General features: G+C 50.3%; 3 protein-coding genes across 4 annotated transcripts in view; 1 reads left to right on the top strand and 2 right to left on the bottom strand.

Annotated features, from left to right (window-relative positions):
• Positions 1-7,421, bottom strand: part of SYNGAP1 (synaptic Ras GTPase activating protein 1) — a 30,777-nt gene extending 23,356 nt beyond the window's left edge. The window contains exons 1-3 of the mRNA XM_006882084.1: positions 7,159-7,421; positions 3,988-4,109; positions 1,845-1,950 (exon numbers count right to left, since the gene is read on the bottom strand). Coding sequence (XP_006882146.1) covers positions 1,845-1,950; positions 3,988-4,109; positions 7,159-7,225 — 295 coding nt within the window. The 5' untranslated portion in view covers positions 7,226-7,421. The remainder of the gene's footprint in view (positions 1-1,844; positions 1,951-3,987; positions 4,110-7,158) is intronic.
• A 2,196-nt stretch (positions 7,422-9,617) lies between these two features.
• CUTA (cutA divalent cation tolerance homolog (E. coli)) lies at positions 9,618-10,768 on the top strand. Its single transcript, XM_006882192.1, has 6 exons — positions 9,618-9,659; positions 9,874-10,079; positions 10,162-10,221; positions 10,324-10,369; positions 10,491-10,540; positions 10,639-10,768. The coding sequence occupies exons 1-6, from the start codon at positions 9,618-9,620 to the stop codon at positions 10,766-10,768; spliced, it is 534 nt and encodes a 177-aa protein (XP_006882254.1).
• A 187-nt stretch (positions 10,769-10,955) lies between these two features.
• Positions 10,956-16,326, bottom strand: PHF1 (PHD finger protein 1). 2 transcript variants are annotated; one of them, XM_006882085.1, is made up of 15 exons: positions 16,105-16,326; positions 15,204-15,378; positions 15,027-15,108; positions 14,823-14,918; positions 14,201-14,304; positions 13,948-14,096; positions 13,671-13,766; positions 13,424-13,492; positions 13,163-13,286; positions 13,000-13,067; positions 12,566-12,667; positions 12,271-12,445; positions 12,091-12,185; positions 11,747-11,827; positions 10,956-11,598 (listed from the first exon to the last, which is right to left on the bottom strand). In XM_006882085.1, exons 2-15 carry the CDS (start codon positions 15,360-15,362, stop codon positions 11,304-11,306), a joined length of 1,695 nt encoding a protein of 564 aa, XP_006882147.1. In that variant the 5' UTR covers positions 15,363-15,378; positions 16,105-16,326; the 3' UTR covers positions 10,956-11,303. The 2 variants fall into 2 exon arrangements, with proteins under 2 accessions (XP_006882147.1, XP_006882148.1); XM_006882086.1 differs by lacking the exon at positions 12,091-12,185 and having other exon boundaries at positions 12,271-12,434.
• Positions 16,327-17,536: the final 1,210 nt, after the last annotated feature.

Genomic DNA, 17,536 nt, shown 5'->3' on the forward strand with positions numbered 1-17,536 from the left:
GCAGGACCACCTCCCCAAAACAGGAGAGAACACCGTGGGACTGCGAGCTCCACCCAGCAAAGGAGGAGCCCTATATTCCAGTGCCCCTCAAAGGTCCGGCGACCTCTTCTGGACTCTAGAGTCTACTGCCTCAACACACACCCATCCAGATGGGCCCTCAAGGCCCCAATGACCTCGATGTCCCTTGCGGATTCCCCCTACCCTGTGCCTTTTACAAATCCTGCAACCCCCTGAAGACCCCAATGATTTATCATCTATGACCTCTCTCTAGACCTTTCTCAAAACATACAAACCCCTGAACTACCTCTCAGCCCCTAATGAACCCCCACATAGCAACCTCCACATAATAACCCCAATTCCAAACACACTCAGCTACCCCCAAGATACACAGGCGATCAGAAACCCCAAATCCTTAGGTCGGTAAGGAGAAAGATGGGGACTATGTAGGCAGAACCGCCAGCCATAGGGATACATGATAAACATGCTCTGTGAACATGTGACCATCCAGGCATGGATATAGGTATGCACACAAACATATACGCCTTTACCAGACATGGACATCACACACAGAGACACACACACAGATGTGACAGGCATCACACACATGTTCTGTACACATTCCATTACCACCTGGCTTTGCTCTTAGAGATGTGCTACCCACAACCCCCCATGGTCAGGGGTTTCCATGACAATGACATACATCCCTAAGCCACCCACCCTCCTAGGGTCCCAGAGTTGGCCCCCTAGGCAGTGAAGTCTTGTTCTATCAGAAGAGGGGTAGAAGGAGCCAAAGGATAGGGACAGGCCATGGTTCTCTCTATGAGAGAGACACGGAAGTCTGGCTCTCTGAGGGAAAGGAGAACTGGTAGGAAAAAGGAGTCACTCGGATGATAAGGGTATGCAGACCTAGGTCTCTGGTCCTGGAAGGGAAATGCAGTGGAAGGGGGCAGTGATGAGGGGGTTTCCAGGGGCTGAGGGCGTCTCTCTGCACCTTGGCTGCAGATCTCTGTTCTTTGCCTTCATCTCCCCTCACTGTTCCCATGGAAACCTTTTAAGCGAACTTCTCAGGAAGACAAAAATCTTTTTTTAAATGACTAAAGAGGGGGGTGGAGGGGGGGCAGAAAGAGGGAGAGAAGGGAAGAGACAGATGGAGAGAGGGAGAGAGTTGGAGAGACAGACTGAGCAGATAGCTCTACAGACAGAAAGGCGATGAGATGGGGGTCTAATGGGGTTCTGTTGGGAGCAGAGGGGTGAGGGAGGGCCTAGAGAGTAAAAAAAATATAAATTGAAGAGGAAAGGGGTGACAGAATTGCAGAATATAGAAGCAATCAAGATGAGAAAAGGAAAAGGGGGCAAGAAAAGGGAGTATCACAGGACTGAAGGTTTGGAAGAAACAGGATTCGAGATGGGCAGTGGTCTGGGGGGCAGGGCAGGAACTGGGTCAGTCCAAGAACCCAAACCAAGGGATGGGAGGAGCAGGGGCAGGAACACTGAGACAGGAAGCTACAGATCTAAGGAGACTATTTTTACAAACACCAGGGAAACAGTCAGACTCCACTGCTGGAGTGGAAAAGGGAGCAAGACAGAGCAGACTCACTGGGGCCTCTTATCCATTGCCCCTGCCCAACTGCAGATCCCTGAGGCAAATGCCTCCTGGACTCCAGGGCGCCCACTCTCAGGATTCGACTTAGTCTCCGCCCCTTCCCATCCCTTGACAGCTCCCTCAGTTCCCCCACTTCCCCTTCCCCTGCCAATTCCTCCCCCCTTCCCGGGACAGCCCCGGTACACCGGGAGCCCTCTCCCCGAGACTGTCCGGGGCACGAGAGCCTGCTCGGCCACCGTACCATGCTCGCCGTGGGGCCGCCCCTCCACCGGCACGGAGACTGTGCGTCTCAGCAGCTTGTTGCGACTGGACTCGCTCCTCCGGTCCCGGATCAGAAGGGGGTGTATCTAGGGGATGGGGGCATGTGTGAGACCTCCCTGGCAGAGACCTTTCCTCTTCTGCCCTTGCCCTCCTCCAGGAAGGACAGACATACCTTTTCACTGACCTACACTTCCTATGCCACCTGCCCTATACTTTTTTGTAGGACTATTTCCAGGTGACTGGGTTTCTCTTAACCTCTCCCCCAGGCTCTCTCATTCCTTCCTGTGCCACCATCCTCTTTTCTTCTTCCATTTCTCTTAAAACACCTTCCAGAGACTGTTTCCAAATCCTACTAAGCTCTTCCCACAACCTCTCAGGAGTTAGCTACTGCCAGAATCCAGTTTCCCTTTGACCTTCAGTTCCTCTGTTCTCCCTGCTCCTCTCCCAACCTCCCACCTCCCTCACCCCCTTCTTTCCCTCCGTGCCTGTCACAGGGGTAGCAGAAGCTGCATTTATAATCAGGATCCACAGCTTGCCTTCCTCCCACGCCCGGCCCGGCTTTCGGCCAGCTTGGGACTCAACCTCCCTTCCCCCAAAAGGGCCTGGTCACCTCCCCCTACCCATTTCTTTCAGTCACCCCCAACCAGACATTCTTCCCTTCCTCATTTAATCTATTCCCTTTCTCTAAGCCTTGCCCCCAAATCCTCCCCATTCTTTACACCTCTCCAACCCACCAACCTCCTCCACCACCTCCAATGGAAGACCTCCTTCCCTAGCCCCCAATCCCACTTCTACAACCAACCTTCCAATCAACCCTCCATGGCTCTTTGAGAGTGCTCACTTTCCCACCCCACCAGTACCACTCCAGATTCTTATCACTCCTGCTGCCTCTCAGCTTGCTAACCAATATACCTATCCATTTTACTGCCTCCCATTGACCCATCCCCATCTCTGGTATTCCTTCATTATTCCATTCATTTGTCTTCCATATTTATTTTCCAATATAACCATTTTTATTGGTTCTAGTCTCCTCAATTCATTCTATTGACCACAAACCCCTGGTCAAGCTCAGTGACCACTAGTGAATCATTCAAATGTTCCCCAAGGCTCAAAACACTTTCTACCACCATCACCACAACCACTACTTATCCTTTCAAAGTTAACACATCCCACCTAAGCCTAAAGCCTTCCACCCAGCCACGTCTCTACTCTCACCTGTCTATCCCACCCCCTATCCACCACTCCTCACCCTGCTCCTGGGCACTTTAATTAATCCCAAATCATCCATACTCTTTGAATCACACCCCTGATGTATCACCCTTCCTATTTCTTTCTTCTGATGAACCCTCCACTGCTGACCTAGCTCCCATATCAGAACTTACTCTTCCTTGGCACTCAAGTAATTCTGTATGACCACCACATCCCACATGTATACTCTGGCTAGTCCCTGGCACCCACCTCATTTTTTATTTCTTTAGACAACTCCATATACTCCTAGTTTCTCTTTATCCCCAGGTATCTCTTTATAGTCTCTCCTTATATCCAAGCAGTCCCTGGTGAAGTTCTCACAGAATCCCTCTGAAGTTCTGATCCAAGAACCCTTCTAGACTTTATCCCCATCCATGCCAAGATCTGCTGACTTCCATCAGCTCACCAAATACCCTCTGGGTATACAAAAACTCTTCTATCCTCTGCTTTTCCTCTGGACCCTTCAATTCCCTCTCCCTTGTATTCTCCTTCAGAGGGCAGAAAGGAGAGGGTTCCCAAGGATCTCTTTAAAGAGAGAGAGGTCTCATTCTTTAATCATTCTCCAAGGCCTTCATTTTCCCTTCCCTATTCTAACCTGGGCAGAATCAAACAGAAGATATACCCCAAATACTCAGAACCACATCTTGTCTCCAGCACTGAACATAGTCCTCAAAAATCCCTGGGTTAAGGTGAGAGAATGAATGCCCTTTTTTACCACACCCCAAACCAAGGCTCAATAGTTACCATCTTCCTACTGCTTGCATATGTTTCTCTTTATTGTCCACCTCCTTTCTCTCCCCTAATGAGGACTCGCTACATCTTCTATTATCCCATACTACCCAGAGGTCTCTTCCCAACCTTCTCACCCTGCTCACCTCATCCTCATCCAGCATGAGCAACTGGTTCCCCGAGATGATGCAGAACCGAGGGTTCCAACCAGGACGATCATACGGGGAATGAACGTATTGGGTTCGGTGCATAGGGGGTCCCCGTACATCTGGGGAACAGAGACACAGAAACAGTAAGGGATGCTCTCTGCATATGAGAGGCCTCAAATGGCAAGAAGAGTCTGCAAAGTGGGAAGAGGGGGGTCCCACCCACCTTGAGGAGATCACAGAGGGTTGAAGCACCTGGCAACTATCAGGGACTGAAAAAAAAAAGAGCCTACACATCTAGGGGAAAGAGAAGAAAGGAAGCATATCACTGAGAGTTCGATAGAGCTGGTGAAAGAAATACAGAGAGGTGGCTCAAGGAGTGCAGTTGCATCATGTCAGAGAGGATGTACAGTGAGCAGCAGAGAAAGATGAAACTTTCCATCTACTTCAGAAAAAGAAAAGGTTGGAAGTACAGCATAATTATCAGAAGACACTCAGAGAAGTTGGTAGCAGGTGTCTGGGAAGAGGGAGGGGATCCAAAGTGAAGAAGATAAGGAACTATAAAGTGGCACCACCCATATGCAAGATTTAGAGGAAAGCTGCACAGCTGAGGGGGAAATGGAGGGCCAGAGAAGCTTTTAGAATATTTGGATAGTGAGATTCAGAGAGCTAGAATACCTGAAAAACAGAGAATCTGAGAAAGCTTATCTGGTTAGAAACAGTACATCTGATAGCCTCCTCATCCTACTCCCCTTGCCCAACTCTGCTCATCTTTTGGAGAAGTTCTGGTCCTTAAGGTGAAAGGGAAAAGGGTCAAATCAGTTTGGGGATAAGTAGGGGAATGGATGAGATGAGGCAATGAGAAAGATGCTCTTGTTTGGTTAGAAACCCATTGGTTCTCATGTCCAGAGTCGAAGATTTAACACTGCCCCGACCACCACCACCACCCCTACCTATGGAAGCAATCAGTGATGAGCAACCTCTTAGGGCACAAGGAAGAGTTGGAGAAGAAAAGAGCCCACAAAAGGATTAACTATACAGGCCTAGTGACACAGAGGACACTCTAGAAGAATAGGGAACCAATGTTGCCCTTGTTCAGAGGTGCCCCCAGAGTTCCCTTCCAAGCTCTGCTGTTCTTCTTGCCATAATCCCCCTCTACAAACTACTTCTCCTTTAAACTGCAACACTGAACATCATCATAAGGATTCAGGGCACAAGCCCAATTGAAGTAAAAGAAATCAGATCAGTCACATAAGCATGAGAGAAAATAGACTACAGGAGAAGAGCAAGAGAAACAAGATTTAAAGTAGCTGAGTTGAGAGAGGGTTTAGAAGAAGAAAAAGAAAACTCTTATGAGAAAATTAGCAATGGATACTGTAAGAAATGAATGGATCTTTGGGATTCATTCTAATAGAACAGCTCTGAGATTTTTAAAAACTCAGATCCTTTCTGTCTAAAACATGTCCCTCAGTTTACCCAACCTACAGATTAGTCAGACTTGAATTCCTAAAATATAGATGTTCCATTATCTAGAAATGCTAACACTTCAAAACTTATTATCCTAATGTCATCTCAGTGACTCCAACCAATATCCTCTAGACAGAGATCACAGATACCAAGATTCTGACAACATAGAAACTACAAGCAACATGCCCACCCGCAGAACTTTGGTACTTGCGCACCTAGGGAAGAAATCTGTTGATATTCATAACCATTATGGGAGGGGCTTGTTCAGGCTGTTATGGAGGGACAGGTTAGACTGCAGGATGCACCTTCACTCTTGGAGCAGAAAAGATCACTTAAAGCTTAGCTTATAAGTAACACTAGAAATGAACACACATACAGATTGTCTAGATTAGGAGAAGGATGATGCTGAGAGGCAGATGCAAAATGCAGCAGAATATGGCTGAGAAGAGCACTGGTGCTCAGATGGGGATCTCCCAACTGCAGGATTTTTGCACCCCAAATTGCCAACAAGATAATAAGAATGGGCACTAAAAGCTAGGGCATTATAAAAAAAAAAGTGGATGGTCACAAACTTGTGACAAGATGGAGAGTGGGGTAGGGAAAAGAGGATGGGTTGGGAGTCAAGTAACAGGAAAGGATCTAAGACTAAAATAGATGTTGAGAAGTTCCTAGGGTGAAAGTGAGGTGGACTCAATTTGGGGGGAGTTAGGGGAAATGGTTCAAGAAGGAGGAGTGGAAAAGTGGTATAGATAGAAGGAAACTACCAGATATAAGGGCGGGAGAGAAAGAATGGACACCAAAGAGGGAACATTTACAAGAGAAGAACAGAAAGGGGACTCATATAAGGAACGGACACCAAAAGGGGGAGGGGGAAAAGACATGGGTGATGGACACTAGAGAAGGGAGGGGGAATGGAAAGAAGGATGGGGGGTGGGGGGTGAGAGATAAAAGTGGTGAAGGGAGCAGATAAGATACCAGGGATTATATCTCATTGGTCAAAGGCCTTAAAGATCAGAGTCTGGGGCAGCATCCTAATATGCCTCTAATCCCATTACTCAGTTTTACTAGTATCTCCCCGCCAACAAACACAAACATAATTTGGCCCACCCCCTGCCTTGTGTCCCCTCCCCCAACTCATTCCCTCTCATCATTTCCCTCCATCTGGACCCTCCATCTAAACCCCCCCCCAGCCTCCCTCTCTCTCCATCTGGACCCTTCTTTTCTCCCTCCATCCTCCTCTTTTTCTACTCTACCATTTTCTGAGCTCCCACCATACTCCCCCCATCTTCTTGGCCTTTCTTTTCACCCCTGTTTTCATTTTCTCCTCCTATCCTCTCCTAAGACGCTACCCCTCTATTTTCTTGTTATTTTCCTCATTCTCAATTCCCACCTCCAAACTATTTCTGCAGGCATTCCCTAAGCCCTACCTTTTTACCTTCTCATTCTTTTCTGGCTCTTCTCCCTTCGTAATTTTCCCCAGAGCCCTGCTTCAAGGTCTGTTTCCTGGCCCTTCTGTCCCCTACCTACCCCTACTGCCCAGGCCTCCAAGCCCTCTTTTCCCATTGCTCCCACCCCTGCCTTCCGAGTCCTTCCTTCTCCCTCCATTTCAGCCGCTCCCCTCCCTAGCCCCAGCTCTACCCCCCGCCCCCTGCCCCTCCCCCTATTGCCCCCCCATCTGGCCCTCCCCCTCCCCCCAACACGTACCTCTGAAGGGGGCATAGGACATCGCGGGGATGCTCCCCCGATGGATGGAGGCGCGAGACCTGCTCATCAGGCCTGGGGGGGAGGGGGCGGGGGGACGGAGAGAAAGAGAAGAGAGAAGAGGGGGAGAGAGAGGGGGAGAAGGAGGAGGAGGTGGTGGAGGAGGAGGAGGAGAGAGGAGGAGAGAGGAGCAGAGAGGAGCAGAGAGGAGGAGAGAGGAGGAGGAGGAGGAGGAGGAGAATAGGAGCCAACGGCAGCAGCGGCAGCCGGGAGAGAGAGAGAGAAGGGGGCGGGGGAGTGAGCGAGAGAGGAGAGAGCAGGAGGAGGAGGAGGAGGAGGGAGAGACTCTGCAGCCCCCACCCCTACTCTGAGAGCCCTGAAGAGAGAGACCCCAGACTTGAAATAATTTCAAAGATGGAGAGTAGTGCTGAAGATGCTGACCCTCAAACCCTGCGTCAGAGAGACCCTAGACCCACAAAGATAGATACTTCGCATTAAGAGGGGCGGGATCTAAGACTTTAGCCTCACTTCAAGGGGCGGAGAGGAAGAGGGTTAATCTAAGACATAGATAAACCCATAATCCAGAAGAAAAGAGAACCCTTGTTTAAGAAAAGCTCCCTTCCCCCAAGAAAGGAGTTAAAAAATAAATATTTTTTTTTTAAAAAAAAAAACAAAACCCTAAATGTCCAATCTCAAAAAGATTCACCTTTTCTGGAACCAGATTCCAGACTCCGAGGTCGTGATTTCAAGGATAAATCCTGAGACCAAAACTCAAAGGAAAGTGTCTCATACTTTAGTTTCAGAAATAATCCAGACCCATAATTCAATTTTTAGATAATTCAGATCTGAAGAGGGCCCAAACACCCCAAATTTATATCACAGAAACAAGAAACTGCAAACTCAGACTGATTAAAATCAAGACAGACATCCCAGGCTCAGGGAGGAAAGGAAAAACTCAGCTCTTAAATGGAAAACTCAGGAGAAATTCCCCCCCCCCAAAGAATTTGAAAGTCCTCAGAGACTGACTGAAGATGCAGAAAAGTTGAAACTTCCAAACACAAGATAAACAACCCTGAGTAAGACCCTAGCCCCCAAAGACTTAGAGATCTGAGACTCCAAACTGAAAAACAGATCTCAAGGAGACTACAATCCCAGAGTTTGGTAAGAGAACTTTGACATACTTCTGGAAAACTCCCAGCCACATAAGCCAAAGACCCCAAACCATGATGGGAGAAGCACTGGGGAAGAGGATGTGACAAGAACATTTTCCCCTACTGCTTCCTTCCACCTTTCTTATTAGCCCCTCTCTCCATTTTTGGGTCACAGGACATGCTTCAGGCCCAGGGAGGGAATGTAGGGCAGATACTGGCTTCTAGGGTAATTAAATTAAGGGAAGGAGACCCAAAGCTGAGTAGACCTGTCCTAGAGATCAAAGGACATAGGGACCAAAGGACCATCAGTACTCTCTGATGCCCATTTCTCCACTAGTCTCCAGGTCTGGAAGTTGGATAGTTAAAGTGTTAACTTTCCTTACTGTCTTATTTACAAGGTTTCGCTGTATCCTTATAGCCATCCCTTACCCAGTCAGGTTTTACAATGCCCCTCCTAATCACTCCCTCCTACCCAGGGCCGGCTGGCCTCTCCCTATCTTCGCTCTTCTTTCCCAAACCCAGGTACATCTCAGTCCCAACCAAAAGCACAGGGAGCGCTTTCTTCATCCTAGTGGTTCAATCTCTTCAGACCCCTCCGACTTTTTAAGGCTTCAGAAACAGGTATAAGGCCTGTTAACGGGAAACCGTTTTGGGGTTTAGGCATAATGGGTGCGCTCTCTTCATCCTGAGAGGGTCCATCTTTTCAGTCTCCCCCTACTTTTTAAGGGTTCAGGAACGAGTGTAGATATAGTTAAATGTAAACCTTTCTGGGGTGGAGGCTTAACTCCCTACACCATAACCTGACGCATAGGATGTGCAGGGTCTCTAAGCCCACCCTTTCCTAGCATCAGTTCTCTTCAAAGAGCTTGCAAGCCTGGGCTGTGATTGGCCACTTCGCGACACTCACAGAGCCACCATTGACACAGAGAGGAACAGCTCACCCCCACCCCCACGTGACAGAACACCGCAGCAGATCTCCTCGGCCAGCAACAGGCCGTTTCCGGTTTATGCGGAAATGGGCGTGCCATTTCCGTGCACGTCTGCAGGCCCGGCTAACTATTGGTGGAATTCCTCTTCGCTCCTCCCACTCCAGGAGGCGGGACAAGCAGGACCGTGCTTCTGCTGAGATTGGCTGTCGAGCTACCTTGTACTGTCACGTGGTGTGCACTGTTTTTTTGTGTGTGTGCGTGTGTGTATGTCACGTGGCTACCGCCCAGGTAAGAAGCATCCGTTCTTACAGGGTTTGGGTTCCGTTCTCATTGTAACGTGTGGCCTTTTATATTTAATCGTTCTCTCACCATCAGAGGCTGCATGAGTAGGGGGCGGGCTCCAGCGATCCTACTCGGCGGAGTGGTGAGTGACCGGCCCCGTCCCTTCCGGTCCTCCCATTAGCTGCACCCAAGACCCTCGAACTTGACAGCAGAGGAGGACGTGAAAATATCGTTTCTGCCAGTTTCCCGGACGTACTCCTTCACGTGAAGGAGTGTAGATTGTTCAAGTGAAGGATTCCCTTTGTCCTGTTTCCTTAAGTATTTGACCAGAGTCTGAATTCGCTCCCTGCTCTCAGGCCGCTCTGCTTCTGTCTCTTTGGATGCCGGCGCTGCTGCCTGTGTCTTCTCGCCTTCTATTACTACCCCGAGCCCTGCTCTCAATGGCTTCTGGCAGTCCCCCGTCCCAGCCCTCGCCGGCTTCAGGCTCCAGCTACGTCCCTGGCTCGGTCTCAGCAGCCTTTGTCACCTGCCCCAACGAGAAGGTCGCCAAGGAAATCGCCAGGTGGGGACCTGACCTCACTAGAGTAGGGAAGGATAACTAGTCAATGGGCGTTCTGACTGGGGATACATCTCTTCACCTTCAGGGCTGTAGTGGATAAGCGCCTAGCTGCGTGTGTCAATCTCATCCCTCAGATTACATCCATGTGAGTTTCGGGGCGGGGGGGAATTTAACTATGAGGGCTAACTGGAAGCTTTTTATCGAAGAAGAATCTATGTTCCCCACAATACACACTCTACCTTTTCAGCTATGAGTGGAAAGGCAAGATTGAGGAAGACAATGAGGTGCTTATGGTGAGAAACTTTCCCCCCACAAAACCTCTCTTATTCTGATAACACTATGATCCCTGTCCTTCATCTTAGATCCTAAAACCTACTGCACTCTGACTCAACTGTATTTATCCTTGCCCCTTAGATGATTAAAACCCAAAGCTCCTTGGTTCCAGCTTTGACAGATTTTGTTCGGTAAGAACTTGTTGGGTTTCTGTCTAAGGGGGCTGGTCCTCTGGGTTTACTCTTTGAGTGATTTTTACCTCCCAAAATCCTTTTTGGTTTTTTCCTAGTTCTGTGCACCCTTACGAAGTTGCTGAAGTGATTGCATTGCCTGTGGAGCAGGGGAATTCCCCATATCTGCGTTGGGTGCGCCAGGCCACAGAGTTTGTTTCTGACTCTAGCACAGTGCCGCCGTCATGAGCAGCATTACCCCTGCCCTGATCCCAACATATATATTGGTGCCCTCTAACAGCTAGGTCATGATGGTTTTCAATAAACCCAGCTTTGGTTTTCTGTCTTTTGCCTTTTTTCTTGTCATATATTCACATCTGTTGGGCAAAACCAGAAATGCTTTTAAGTTCCTATGTTTTCTCTTTCAAAATGACGTAGGGCTACTAAAATTTGTTTATTTCTCTTTATTTCAGTCATACAGAGTTCGGGAACCCTTACCATCCTCCCTCTTCAGTCTCTGCCCCAAGGGGTTAAATAATTTTTAAAAATATTTAAAAAGCTGTTAACAAAATAACATCAAAAGAAATGGAAAAAATGGGGGCAGGGTCCAGGAATCATAAAGGAGGTAGAGAAGATTATTCCCTACACCCTTCACCTAGATTCCAGCCTGGGTAGTAGGGAGAGCTAACTCCCCTACTTCCCCAGGTACATCCCAGCTGCAGGTGAGGTCAGGGTATGAAAGTGCTGTTATGTGTGAATAGGGAGGTGGGCAGAGGCAGGCTCTTCAGAAGATGCCCCCTCCTCCCCATTCAACCAGGTACTGCACAGAGCCATCAGGCCGTACTCTCCTAGCAAGGACCCGGACAGGGTCCCCTCGGGACAAGTAGCCACTGCCAGCCCCACCTCGGGTTCCTCCCCCAATCCCAGAAGACAAACTACGGCAAAGGGGAGACTGGGGTGCTGAGCGTCTAGGAAGACCTGGAGAGGGGGCTGGGACTGAGGAGGATGAGGCAGTCATCGAGTTGGGGGCACTTTTAGGGGTGTCTGTGGGGAAACCAATGTGAAGTTCCAGGGGTGACCTGGGGAGAGAAAGCAATTTTGAACCCAGATAGATGCAGACAAAAGCTGACTAAAAATGGAGTCTGTAAGTGTGGATCAGAGGAACAAATAGTTTGTAGAACGTGGCAGCACAGTGGAGTATCACAGGTAAAAAGGGTATAGTCTCACCTTTCTGGGGGTTCTCCATCCCCAGAGGTCCCTGCGGTGCTGGCAGAAGGATGGAAGGAAGCAAACATCCGGATGGGGCTGCTGGGGTTGGGAAGGTGAAAATCAGGACCTGAAGTAGGGGAACAGAGGGCTGGCCCTCTCTCCCTAGGAAAGGCAGCTTTCCAAGGTACCACTATCTCTAGCGTACTTAGCACTAGATACTGGTACTAGAAAGTAGTCTGGGATAGGAAGTAGATTCAAGGGTTAGAGGGAAAAAAAGTTGGGAAAATATAAAACAGTCCAGCGGATGTAAACAATTGATGAAGCAACTCCAAAAAGGCACATCTGGCTGGGGGTAGATTTACCTGGGCAGGCAGCGGGCATCTGTGGGCCGGAAGTTGTAGCCGCTGCTGCCCTGGTAACTCTGGTTAGGGCTGGAGGGAGGTGGAGACACTGAGGCCTAGAAGAAAAGGCAAAGATCTGAGATAATCTTTATTTCTTTCTACACCCAACCACTCACGCCATGGGGTTTCCCACCTCTGTACCTGCAGTGGTTTCTGCAGATGAGCCTGCTCCCTCTGCTCCTGGGGTACTGCCAAGGGTGGTCCCAGCTCCTCCACTTTCCCTTTCTGCCTCTGCCTCAGGGACTCTGGCTCCATCCTCCGGCGCTTCCCCAGGGGACGTGAGACCCCTCCCCCAGGGCCCTGCCCTGAAGGGAAGCTGTAAGAGGCCTCCTTATCCCCCCAGCCCCCTCCCGGGCACCCCAAAGTCCCCCCTTTTCTACATACACCCCCAAACTTATCCCCCAAGGATTTTCCCCATTTCCCCTGGACCAGTGACCTGGTGGGAGCTCCATCTCCAGTGGGCTCCACAGGAGGAGGGGTCCGAGCATGGAGACCAAACAAGCATTTCCTCTTCTTAATCTCCCTCCCTGAAATGAAACTGGAAAAAGGGAGAATATGATACAGGTTAAGTGCTACGTGAAAAGGGACTTCTAACAGTAAAAATCCTTTTTAGAGATGATTGCCAGGGAAACTGCAACCCCTCACCTCCCAGACTTCCATGTTGTTATGTACCTTCAGAAATGATCCAAAGCTAACTCTCCAGAGGGGTTTTCAGAGGCAGCTATCCCCTGGGATATTGCCTTTAGTAGCTAGTGGATTCAAACCATATGCCTTCAGGGTGGTAGTGCTACTCCTTACCACTAAGCCACTAGAGTTCCCTAGGCTTCTATAATATCTTTTTCTGAATCTTGTCTCTTCCCTCCAACTTACCGGTCCTTGTGGCTATTGAGAGCAGAGAGGAGCTTGGAAGATCGTTCTCCCTTGGGGGTGTCTGAGAGCTGGTGACAGGGAAGGAAAATAATGAGACCTCCCTGGCCTTTTCCTCTTTATCTCTTTTTCCCACTTCAAGTTCCAAAGCTTCATGACCCCTTACCTCCCCCAGAAGCAAACTGTCCCAGTTCTCAGAAGTAAAGGGAAGGATTTCACGGTCAAAATCAAAGTACTTCTTCTTACAGCAAACGCTGAGATGGTAGAGGACAAGATGAGCCACATCCACCCTGGAGTAACACAAGTTTGTAAAGGTCACAGAAGCATTAAAGTCAGAGGGGTTCTGTTGGTAAAAGTTTGGGGCATATAGGATCAAACACTGGAGGCTGAGAGGAGTTACACTGGGGCCAAGTCCAACCCAGCTCACCAGCGAAGCTGTAGCCTCCGGACTTTCTCAGGGCCCCCCCGACACACACAGCATTCAAACTCATAAAACCTGGATGTGAGCAAGAGAGACAGAATATACTTTATTCTGGAAAACAATGCTCTACAGAGGGCTTAAAAGCAAGGGCAAAATTGGGAAGTGACTAGAAGAGAGAAAGGCATGGAGAAGCTAGGAAGGTGGAGCACAGCAAGGTGGGTTCTCTCAGCTACTGGACAGTTTTCTATCTCACCTGTCACCATACAGGAGTGGCTTGCTCAAACACTGGGTACAGGCCTCATGAAACCACTGCAGGCAGCTCTGACATTGCAACATTTTCAGGTTCCACCTGAGGGGAATAAAAGACAAGTATCCTCCAGATACTCCTCTCCCCCAATAATTGGCCCATAACCTGCTTGTCACATTCCTCCATTACCCTCAGGACTCTCCTCCCTCATTGTTTTATATTCCGTAGGATGTCCTTTCCTAAGACACTTTTCCCTTAGCTCCCTACCCCCCTCATTACTCACTCCCCAGGGCCTCCACAGTAACAATAGCTCTGCTGTCGGTTGCTCAGATGTCCAGCATCCCAGTCCAGCCCCTTTAGCCCATATGGCAGAGAAAGCTTCATGCCTAGCATGGCCCGAGCATAGGGCCCCTTCTTCAGGGCACCCCCTCTCTGCAGAGAAAGAACAAGCATGAGGTCTTATATAGGCAAGAGGAGAGACTTCAGAGAGCTCCCACAGTAAGGACCAGTAAGGGTAACAGGGAGGTTATCTTTACCTTGGTGGCAATGGCAAATACACACTGGCGGCAGACCCAGGGTGATGTGCCCTCTCCTTCTCCAGGGGCTGGGGCCCTTGGAACATGACAGTCTTGGTGATAAGCTAAATAACAATAATATTGATAAAGCTACTTAAGACATTTCCAAGGGAAGTTTCCCATAGCCTAGGATAGGGAGCCGTTAACTCAAAGTTAGTTGGAATCCACCACAATTCATAGCATCTGAAAACTCACAGGAGGGTCAACTATGAGTTGGGCCATGGTCAACTATGAGTTGGGCCATGTAATAAGTATGGTATTACAAACCTGTATATTAGCACTTAGAACCGTTTCATCCATTTCAAATCTTTGACCATGGTCCTGCCTTGAGGAGCAGTGCAGTTATTATCTTTATTTTAAATTTAAAGGACTTATTCAAGGTATGTGGTTGAACCACCTTCTACCTGTAAAGCTCATGCTATTCTGTTTCCTAGCTGCCTCTTTATAGGGTAGAGAAGAATACAGTTGAGGAGAGGGTGACCTGGAGACTCAGACTAGATATAGGTGACATAAAGCTGTACGCATAAGGTAAGGGCCAAAGACAGCCTGGAAGGCTCAAGGCAAATTGGACCAATCTTCTTACCGTGGCGACACTTCTCACAACTGACCAACTTGTTCCCAGGGACAACAGTCTCAGAGCGACATACACAGCATAAGAGTTCCTCTCCAGGGAGGGCGGCTAAGAGAGCACAGGTATCAGGGCACTGGCTTTTAGCATCCTTTTTCCCTCAAACCATATTTCTGTTTTCCATGGGATGAACACACTCTGAGGCCTCTAGAGTCTTACCAGGGCTAATGTCTTTCCATAGAACCAGAAACTGGGAGTCATCCTCAAACTGAACAAGACACACTTCCCGAGTACTGTCCACCTGGAATGGGTAGCACAGAGGATGAAATGAAAGCTAGAGTTATATAAGGGAAAGGGGGGGGGGGGAAATAACAGATCAGAGATCAAAACCCTAACCTTTTTGATGGTTCCCAGGTATAGCAGTCCATCAGTCCATCTGGCCAGTACATCTTGACCTTCCCAAAGTCGGGGTCTGGGACCTGAGGTGGGAGTGGGGGAAGCTGGATCCCAAAGCGAGGTGGCACCTGAGCGGCTCAGCCGGGGGGGCTGCGCCATTGCATCCTGGGGTGGCCTAGCCAGAAAAAGGATAGGAGACGGTTCTGAAACCTGAGAAGCTCTCCCCATTTTCTCTGCCTATTTTTTTCTACTGTGGATTCAAGCATTTGCACCTCAAATCTCTAAACCTTTAAATCAAATAGGGCATCTGCCTCAGCTTATCTTGAGCTCCTTGAAGTATGATGCCTAGCCCTCCTCTCCCTAACATGTCTCATTCATCAACATACTATAATTTTCTACTTCCCAGCTTCCAGAGCTCTCCAGGCATATTACATTTTGGCCTTGAGATATTAGGAAGAATGATGGCTGCAGAAGCAAAGGTTACTGAGTTTCTACTGTCACCTTCCCAAGCTGTTGAGAGGCGTAACTGGAGTGCCTGGTTGTTCTGAGATGTTTGGGGAGCTTTCTTGGAGATGTTTTCCAGAGTCTCTCAGAAACAGCTGCCTTCTCAGGTCTTCCAGTCTCATTCAGAACAATCACTCTAGTGCTGGGTTATGTCAGGTCACCCTTAAATTTGGGCTTCCCTGCCCTGGGGTTAGGTAAACTTCCCTAAGTGCCCAGGAGGGGGGCGTGTCCCTCCCGGTCTCTATTCCCCACTGTGGTGAGTCGGAGAGGGGACTTGAGTCGGCCTGACCAATCCGGTACCCACGCGGCATGGGCTCTCCCGCCAGCGCCCTGAGCGCCGACCCCCGGCTCTCTGCCACCCCCCCCACACCCCGGGCGCCTCCTGTCGTTTTCTTACCAGTGACAGCTGGGGCCGCCGGGAGCCGAGCAGGAGCAGCCGTGGGAGATCTAGGCCAGCCCCCCACACGGGGAGGGCACGTCCCGGCGTCGGGGGTCGTGCAGGCAAAGGCCAGGGGGTCTCCAGGCCCAGCCCCTCCGTCCCGGCAGCTCTGGGGCGTATGACGCAGCAGCCAAAGCAGCGGCAGCGGCAGGAGGAGGCGGCAGAGGGAGGGAGAGGGAGGGGAGGGACGGACCGACTAGAGGGAGGGTAGTGTGAAGGGAGAGGGGGGAGGAGCCGGGGGGGCGGGCACCACCTCACCCCACCTCCCTCACCTCCAGCAAGCCTGGAGGGCGCTGAGCGGAGGAAGGCTTGTGCGCGACTGGAGCTTGCGGACAGCTGGATTCGGGAGAGGGAATCCCCACAGCCCCTTCCTCCAACGGGAGACCTGCCCTCGGGGCACAAGGGAATCCCCCCGAAACTCCCCGCAATCTGCCTCGGGTCTAGTCCCTCGCCCCATGCCACATCCGTTAACTGCCCCCCCTACGCTCGACATGGTCACTCAAAGTCCCTCCCCGACCACCCCCTTCCCGCGGCCCCAGCTCTTGGCCCCGCCCCATCCACCCTTCCCCTTGCCCCGCCACGCCCTCCTCCCTTCAGCCGTTGCCCCGGCCCCGCCCCCTCTGTGGCAAATTGGTCCCCCTCCCTGTGCTCGCTTCTGCGCACGCGTGGCCCCTCCCATGCGCGGCACCTGGAAAAACCCAGCCCCTCCTTTACGGGGCGTCGGCCGTTAGCTGTTGGCGCGAGGAATTCGGCGGCCGCGCGCTCCCGCTCCCCCTTGTGCGTCCCCCACGGGGCTTCGAGGGCTAAGACAAGGACAAGAAGATACTAATGACGTCACCGAGACCTGGCCAATGAGCGGCGACAGGGCAGAATCTGGGCAATTTGAACAGGAAGGTACAGAAAAGGGCGGGAAAAGCCAGTAATTTGCCGACTGCACGCTAGTCCCCGCCCCTTGATTCCCAGTCGCACTTCCTGTCCGATGCTGGGATGGCTGCTGACCAGTCAGGAAGAAACCAGATTCTGTGAGTTTGTGGATTGTGAGGGAAAGTGGGCAGTCTTCTCCCGTGTGATTTACAGCCCGCTGGAGGGTCAGATATCGTAGGCATCTGTCATGTGTGTAGCAAAGGAACACTGGGCGAGAGGGAAATGGGTCACACAGGTTCCAGAACCACAAAAACTGGAGGCCCCCTCAGACCCAAGAGAAGAACTGCAGCCCTCATCCCACAATACTTGGCAGAGTGCAAGATCCACATCTTTAAACATGAAAAGCAACTTCCTCCTTTGCTAATACCTTTATTTAAGAAAAAAAATATTTCATAGACCTAGGTACAGAGTTCTTCACACCCCCACTCCTGGGGGGGGGCAGTCCCTCAGCAACCCCATTCCCCAA

This window comes from Elephantulus edwardii, unplaced genomic scaffold (assembly GCF_000299155.1).
Source record: "Elephantulus edwardii isolate Elephantulus edwardi_28Jun2011 unplaced genomic scaffold, EleEdw1.0 scaffold00017, whole genome shotgun sequence".
Taxonomy (NCBI): domain Eukaryota; kingdom Metazoa; phylum Chordata; class Mammalia; order Macroscelidea; family Macroscelididae; genus Elephantulus; species Elephantulus edwardii.